The sequence below is a fragment of the Sinocyclocheilus grahami genome, unplaced genomic scaffold, assembly GCF_001515645.1.
Source record: "Sinocyclocheilus grahami isolate Dianchi unplaced genomic scaffold, SAMN03320097.WGS_v1.1 scaffold252.1, whole genome shotgun sequence".
NCBI lineage: Eukaryota > Metazoa > Chordata > Actinopteri > Cypriniformes > Cyprinidae > Sinocyclocheilus > Sinocyclocheilus grahami.
Window position 1 is genome coordinate 908,989 of NW_015505431.1, and position 8,387 is coordinate 917,375.

Below are 8,387 nucleotides of genomic sequence, written 5' to 3' on the forward strand. Positions count from 1 at the left end.
TTCTCAGTTTTTTTTTTTTTTTTGCACCCTCAGATTCCAGATTTTCAAACAGTTGTATCTCGGCCAAATGTTGTCCAATCCTAACCATACATCAATGGAAAGCTTAGTTATTCAATCTGAATTTTAAAAAACGCGTAAGGTTTATCTCATGAATATGAATGAGCTCCCACTAACGTCTCCCGCTGACCTTCCAATGCCGACGCTTGCCTCATTAAAATTAAGAAGCAGGCCTTCGCCGTAGTAGGCTTCGGGAAATTCGCGTGCTGGAGACGGGGTGCGCCGTCACCGCGCTTTCTGCATCGGGTTACGCCATCATTCATCCAGGGTCATTCGGTTCACCGGGGTAACGGAGATGATGGCCACATCACGGGCGCGCGTGCCTCCGTGCTCCTCATGACCGACCGGCGGCGGCGGCGGCAGCAGCAGCAGCAGCAGCGTGCGGGTTTGGGTTTGTCTCACACCGGGCTGGCGTGGATCCGATCCCACCGTCTGGCGGAGCGTCTGCCAGGTAACGTACTGCGTGCTTCGCGTTGTTTATGTTTCCTCCATCAGCGAGCAGCATCACGGGCAAGGCCGAGCATCCGCGCTGGAGCATCACTGGCCGCCGCCGGGTGGGGATGCTCCTCGGCCTTGCCCGTGATGCTGCTGGGCATAACAAGCGCTTATTTACACATCGAGCGCTATTTTAATAGAAATTTACACTATAAACACATTCAAACCACGTCCTGCGTGGTATTATTGATGCGCGTCCACCATTTTACGCATTTCGGACAAATAGAAAACAAGAGCGCGTGCAATTCACATCCTCTGGTCTAAATGCATGTGTGTTTGTGTTGTTATCACAGCCGTGTTTTTGAACAAACATTCATTAATGTTAATTGGCACGCTTGTGCTTGTTCGTGGCGCGCTGTCAGTCCGCTGTATGGATTTATTATGATGGCGATGGATTATATAACAGCAGCTCAATATGACACAAAAGCCGCTGCTTCATTGTGGTTATTGTGATTTGTCATGTTAATTGCTGTCACATCCGAGTGAGTGAGTGTGTGTGTGTGTGTGTGTGTGTGTGTGTGTGTGTGTGTGTGTGTGTGTGTGATGCACAACCGTGTCCGCCATTGTTTTTGTTGACATTGGTTTGGGTGGCTTCTGTTGTTTAGACATCTCGTTTATTCTAACGACGGGAATTATGCATCTGTTTTATTCGACGTGTATCAAAATGAGCCTATTTGGTAAAGAATATGTTTTGAATTTCGGAATTTAAAATCATTTTGATGTTTTCTTGATTTGAAGTCAAAAAGGTCTTTGTGGTGAAACTGTGAAAAAAGCAATAGAAAAAAAGCTTATTTTGTTATAATATTTTATTGTAATTTCTTTAAAAAGAAGCAATTTTGTTTTAAAATGTTATTAATGTTTAATAAAAACAAAATCTGTGTGGTGTAATCAATGTGCAGGAAGCCATTTTGTTGTCATGGAATCATGTTTGATTCCAAGATGATGCTAAATTAAAAAAAAATGATAAAGGTCTAATATTTTAAGTGATTTTAAGATCATTGCAAGGTTGATTTGGAAGTTCTGAGGTAATGAAGTGAAATGTTTGATTCCAAGGATGTAAGATTCTAAGATGATTCGTAGTATAGTTTTCATTCTAAGATGAATCTTGACTGAAAGTGAGGTCTACTTTTTGTAAAATTCTAATTCTAATTTGATTCTATGGTTTTTTGTTTGTTTTTTCCCAGTGTTCTAATATTAATTTAATCGTCCAGGGTTCAGCAGTTGATTCTGAGATGGTTCTAAGATTAAAATATTCTATTGTTCATAGGGTTCTAAGATTCCTTGTAAAATTCTGATTTCTTAGGTTCATTCTCAGATGGTTTTAAGACACATTTTAGACTCTTATGTTGTTTTAGGTTCTTCTAAGATTGATTGTAGAAATCCAAGATTGGTTCTAAGGTTGTAAAGGTGATTTGTGAGAGTTTAAGGTTGATTTTAAATCAATTCTAAAATGATACTAGGCAAAAAATGACAACAATTTTATTTTAAGATAACTGTCAGGTTGATTTCCAGGGTATACATTTAAAATGATATTATTCTAAAGATGTAAGATTCTAAGAGTGAGTCATTTGTTTTTAAAGTTACTGTAAAATTCTAATTTTAGATAGGATTCTAATTTTTATTTTAGTACTTTTTAAGAGTTTATACTGAGATGATTCCAAGAGTTGATTTATTAAGGGGTTCTACTGGATGTTTTCTTATCAAATTCAAAATTTGAAGAGCTTCTAAGATTGATTCTGAGGTTCCAGTGTTGATTCTAATGCCATCGGGTTGTTTGATCGGTTGTAGTATATCAAGGTTGATTCTGAGCTGGTTCTAAGATTCTGCGTTTGATTATGTGGTTCTAAGATGAATTCCAAGGTTCTAAAGCCTCATAATCCAGAGAAGATGTAGACAGAAACAGGGCTGTGTTTAGAGTCATGCATAGCTTCAGCATCCAGTGTGAGAGAGGAAGAGAAGGCCACGGGAAGGGGCGGCAAATGTTTCCCTGCTCCTAACAATGACTTTATTTCTCATGGAAGTGTTTGTGTGGGAGAGGGGGAGAAGCGGAAGAGAATGACCCATGTGTGTGTGTGTGTGTTTTCTCTCCTTTGTTGTTTCCTTGCAGGCTGAGTCACCACTGGAGTGTCTGAAGGGTCGGGAGAGAGAAAGTGAAGGAGGAGGCTGAGACGTTACATCACAACGTGGCAGAGATAGTGAGAGGAAGAGTGTGAGAGAACAGGAGAGCAGAGCGAGACGGCCGTAAGGGAGAGCGAGAGAGGAAGTCGAGCACTGGACTGACCCTTGAACTCTGACCTCGGATCCAACATGAACGATCAGAACGTAGTGAAAGAGGGATGGGTGCAGAAGAGAGGTGAGAAACAACAGCACTGAAATATTGATGTATTAATGAGTGTGTTTTCTAGAGCCCGACCGATATATCGTTTTACCGATATTATCGGCCGATATGAGACTGTTGCCGATATATAGGTCTCGGCGAATATGCCGCCGATATGATTTTTTTTTTTACAGAACATATAACGCAGATAAAATGCTTGAAATGGTGTAATTACTTAGTTTGTCCAGCAGAGCGCGCGCTATCGTTTGCTACTGGCGACCTGGATGAAACGCTGAAACTTTGAACGGCCATATCTCCGTAACAGCGCGGCGAATCTGCACCAAATTCGGGGGATCCCTTCAGCTCGTCGAGGACCCCTCTCGAACGATCGCCTGGGATCGCTTGATCGTTCGGGGCGACACACGAATGGGAAAGTGTCCAAACTTTTGACTGGTACTGTGCTATAATATGCACAAAAAATATCGGCCTTTTTTTTTTACTCCTGTAGCGTCTGGAACACTCCAACACACAATATATATTTTGTTAGCTAGATTTCACAAATACTTTGTAACACCCCAGGACGCCGAACAAGACCCTGGTTTCATGGTAACCCGATACATTTACAACCTTGTGGAATGCGAGCCGGCTCTCATTCTGCTTTCTCCAGAAACAAAGGGACACAAATGCACAGGAGAAATGGACTTTTCTACTAATTAATTCATAGGAAAACCTTCTTTGAATGAACACCCATTTTCTTCAGGCCAGTGTGTATATTATTGCTGTGTTGTATTTAATCTGTTGTATTATAGACTATTTTTATCCGTGCTTACGATAAACCACACATTCATATAAGTAACTATTTCATGTCTAGTATCTATGAATTCGCCTTCTTATGATCGAAACAAGCGTGGATATTATATGGTGGTACATAGAGTTATGGTTAATTATTCATATTTCCCATGAGCTGATTCGCTACACTCCCTAATATCGGTATCGACCCCAAAAAACCCATATCGATCGGGCTCTAGTGTTTTCATTAGTTGATTATGGTACGCTGCTGTGTCTGTGAGTATTGCGTGTGTTAGTGTTTTTCTGTGTGCTTGATCGTGTGGGGGTTTTATTGATTTTGCAGGTGAATACATTAAGAACTGGAGACCGCGGTACTTCCTGTTAAAGATGGATGGGTCGTTTATTGGATATAAAGAGAAGCCGCAAGATGCAGATCTGGCTTATCCACTCAACAACTTCTCTGTGGCCAGTGAGTCTCTTTCATTCATTTTAAACAGGGTTATTGTAGTTAACTGCAAATAAAACCATAAAAAATGAAGTACAAAATAACACAAAAAAGAAATTGAATAAAACTAAACCAAGATGGAAAAAATACATGAAAAGTTAAATAAAATTAAAATACAGTAACTAAATAAAGCTATAAAAAAAAAGTAAAATTAAAATAAATTTCACAAAAAATAAATTGAATAAAACTAAACCAAGATGAAAAAAATGCATGAAAAATAAAATAAACTTAAAATACAAGGACTTAAGTGAACTAAATAAAACCATAATCAATTAAAGTGAAATAAAATAAATTTCACATAAAATAAATGGAATAAAATTAATCCAAAATGAAAAAATGCATGAAAAATTAAATAAACTTGAACCAAAATTAAACGTATTTAAGCAGTTTGCCACAAGAACGTTCTCATTTTCATTTAGTTTAACATTATGTACTAAAATTTGAACTGATAAATAAAAATGTATAAAAATATGTAAACATAAAAAACAAAAACTAATAAAAATGTCAAAAACACAAAAATTACTCAAATTTAATAGCTAAAAAAAAAAAACTAATTCAAAACTTTCATAGTATCTCAGTGATACTAAAACAACACTGCTTAATGACTCATTAATACTGTTGTGTATGGTACGCTGCTGTGTCTGTGAGTATTGCGTGTGTTAGTGTTTTTCTGTGTGCTTGATCGTGTGGGGGTTTTATTGATTTTGCAGGTGAATACATTAAGAACTGGAGACCGCGGTACTTCCTGTTAAAGATGGATGGGTCGTTTATTGGATATAAAGAGAAGCCGCAAGATGCAGATCTGGCTTATCCACTCAACAACTTCTCTGTGGCCAGTGAGTCTCTTTCATTCATTTTAAACAGGGTTATTGTAGTTAACTGCAAATAAAACCATAAAAAATGAAGTACAAAATAACACAAAAAAGAAATTGAATAAAACTAAACCAAGATGGAAAAAATACATGAAAAGTTAAATAAAATTAAAATACAGTAACTAAATAAAGCTATAAAAAAAAAGTAAAATTAAAATAAATTTCACAAAAAATAAATTGAATAAAACTAAACCAAGATGAAAAAAATGCATGAAAAATAAAATAAACTTAAAATACAAGGACTTAAGTTAACTAAATAAAACCATAATCAATTAAAGTGAAATAAAATAAATTTCACATAAAATAAATGGAATAAAATTAATCCAAAATGAAAAAATGCATGAAAAATTAAATAAACTTGAACCAAAATGAAACGTATTTAAGCTGTTTGCCACAAGAACGTTCTCATTTTCATTTAGTTTAACATTATGTACTAAAATTTGAACTGATAAATAAAAATGTATAAAAATATGTAAACATAAAAAACAAAAACTAATAAAAATGTCAAAAACACAAAAATTACTCAAATTTAATAGCTAAAAAAAAACGAATTCAAAACTTTCATAGTATCTCAGTGATACTAAAATAACACTGCTTTATAATGACTCATTAATACTGTGGGGGGGGGAATATATGAAAAATCAAGGAAAATATTTACTTCTAGTGTATGTTTTCTGTCAGAATAAAATAAATAACGAGTGATCAACCTCAAGATTTTCTTCCAGTGTTTTGAGATAAATTATTTATTTAAATGTTTTAGTTTATTTGCCCTGCGCTTTTTAAATGTATGATATCAGTGTGTGGTGTTCTTGGTAAACCCATCAGATCAGTTTTACTGTTCTCCAGATCCATGACTCACTTCATTCGAACTGATTTTATTAGAGCGTCACGTGCTGACGTCATCAACACGAGTCTGCCGCTGTAATTTGAGATGATGACATCTTTATAGCACATGCATGAATTACATTATTCAACGTGCATCCTCCTCCTCATTGCTCAGAGTGTCAGCTGATGAAGACGGAGAGACCGAAGCCCAACACCTTCATCATCAGGTGTCTGCAGTGGACCACTGTGATCGAGCGCACGTTTCACGTGGACACGCCTGACGAGAGGTACCACACACCCAAATCAAATTATGTTTAACATGCACTAGCAGCTTTAGTAAAAATCTAAATAGGACCCGTGCTGGAAAAATTAGTAACAATGAGCAAACTTTCAAAAACGAGTAAGCATATTTTATTGGATTGTACTGTTTTTAATGTAAATAGACAACGGTTTTATTCAGAGGTGCTTAACTGATTTATTTCAAAATGTATCACCTGAATGTATTTTAAAATTTGTCTAGTGTAGATTTGAAATGTCTTTTAGAACCTTTTGTTAATTGTATACCTTATATAATTTATTCAGAGATCACCATGAAAATAGCCTTGATGCTGGCATGGAGTTAAAAAGTGAATAAATAATAATAATGATAATTAAAAAATCGGTTATTTTTATTTTATTTTAATTTCTGAATTGGACGAAAAATGACTGAGCTACACCTGCTTGAAGTCGTTGAGTCAGCAAAGTCAATTTAGAGAAAAACTGATTTAAAGTTTTCTGAAGGTTCCAAAACAAAATCACCTTGGAACATCTTTTCCCCCACTTCTTTTATTAATAGTCGTTACTAGAATAATAATCACAATATGGCTATTTTTTATTTTATCTTTGTTATAAATAAGAGCCGATGCAAGAAATAAACAAATATAAGAAAGAAACAAGTGTATCACGTATGCTCATGGGTCAAAGACGAAAAAAGATTTAAGCATAAAAACAATGCTGCTTTAAATTGTTTTTCCAAAAAAAGAAAAATTAAAAAAGTTTTCTGTTTAATGTAATTGTATTTTTGTTTTTGTTTTTCTGAGCAAAAAATAAATATCATACATTTTCCCCTGATTTACAGAAGACACCCCTACTTTTTTGGTCTTTCTTTCAAACCTTTTTTCGAAATATTGAACAAATTTGCAAACCATTTCAAATTTACAAATTACTTTTTCAAATTTAGAATTTTCTTTTTTTTCTTCCGAACATTTTCAAACTCCAAAATTTCCCTCCAACATTCTAACCTTCTTTTAAACTTACTATTTAAACTTTTAAATTTAACTTTCTAACTTTTCTAAAATTTCCTTCGAGCTTTCAAAAATTTCTTTCAGACTGTCTTTCCAAATTTTGAATTTCTTTCTGGACATTTTCGAAATGCACACATTTTTACAACTTCTCTTACAAACATATTGAAACTTGTGAAATGTCCTTTTGATCTTCTAACCTTCTTTTGAACTCTCATTTCAACCTTATTTAGAAATTTCTCTAACCTTTGTACTTAAATTTCTTTCCACCTTTCAAACGTTCTTTTCCAAACTGTTGTGTTAACCCTTCTCTCCATATTTCAAACTTCATTTAAAACATTTTCACACTTTTTCTTTCCATCTTTAGATTTTTCTTTCTTTAAAATTTCCTTCCAACATCCTAAGAATTTCTTTCTGGACATTTTTGAAATGCACACATTTTTACAACTTCTCTTACAAACATTTTGAAACTTGTGAAATGTCCTTTTGATCTTCTAACCTTCTTTTGAACTCTCATTTCAACCTTATTTAGAAATTTCTCTAACCTTTGTACTTAAATTTCTTTCCACCTTTCAAACGTTCTTTTCCAAACTGTTGTGTTAACCCTTCTCTCCATATTTCAAACTTCATTTAAAACATTTTCACACTTTTTCTTTCCATCTTTAGATTTTTCTTTCTTTAAAATTTCCTTCCAACTTCCTAATCCTTCTATCATGTTTCTTTCTCAGTGTGTGCTGCACATTTGGATTTGTGAGTTCTTGAATATTCCTCTTTTTAATTGTCATCGCAGCTGTTTTTTCATTTGTCGAGAGAGCGCGTATTTTCGGAGGATAGAACCCGTTTCTACGGCGCTGAGATCGTTTCTGCGTTGGATTACTTGCACTCTGCGAAGATTGTTTACCGTGACCTAAAGGTGAACACTGAACAGAACACACAGACTAATATCAACATTTTCATCCTATGAACCTCAATTTTTGCCATTATCAGCTGACCGTAAGATGTGTCTGTGATCGGTGTGTGTTATTCCAGCTGGAAAACCTGATGTTGGATAAGGACGGTCACATAAAGATCACTGATTTCGGCCTGTGTAAGGATCCTAATCCTTCTATCATGTTTCTTTCTCAGTGTGTGCTGCACATTTGGATTTGTGAGTTCTTGAATATTCCTCTTTTTAATTGTCATCGCAGCTGTTTTTTCATTTGTCGAGAGAGCGCGTATTTTCGGAGGATAGAACCCGTTTCTACGGC

At 35.3% G+C, this 8,387-nt stretch overlaps 1 protein-coding gene across 1 annotated transcript in view; it reads left to right on the top strand.

The window, feature by feature from the left end:
• The first annotated feature begins 220 nt into the window (after positions 1 to 220).
• Positions 221 to 8,387, top strand: part of LOC107598536 (RAC-alpha serine/threonine-protein kinase-like) — a 13,697-nt gene continuing 5,530 nt past the window's right edge. The window contains exons 1-6 of the mRNA XM_016289909.1: positions 221 to 508; positions 2,660 to 2,905; positions 4,002 to 4,127; positions 6,036 to 6,172; positions 7,931 to 8,053; positions 8,170 to 8,287. Coding sequence (XP_016145395.1) covers positions 2,860 to 2,905; positions 4,002 to 4,127; positions 6,036 to 6,172; positions 7,931 to 8,053; positions 8,170 to 8,287 — 550 coding nt within the window. The 5' untranslated portion in view covers positions 221 to 508; positions 2,660 to 2,859. The remainder of the gene's footprint in view (positions 509 to 2,659; positions 2,906 to 4,001; positions 4,128 to 6,035; positions 6,173 to 7,930; positions 8,054 to 8,169; positions 8,288 to 8,387) is intronic.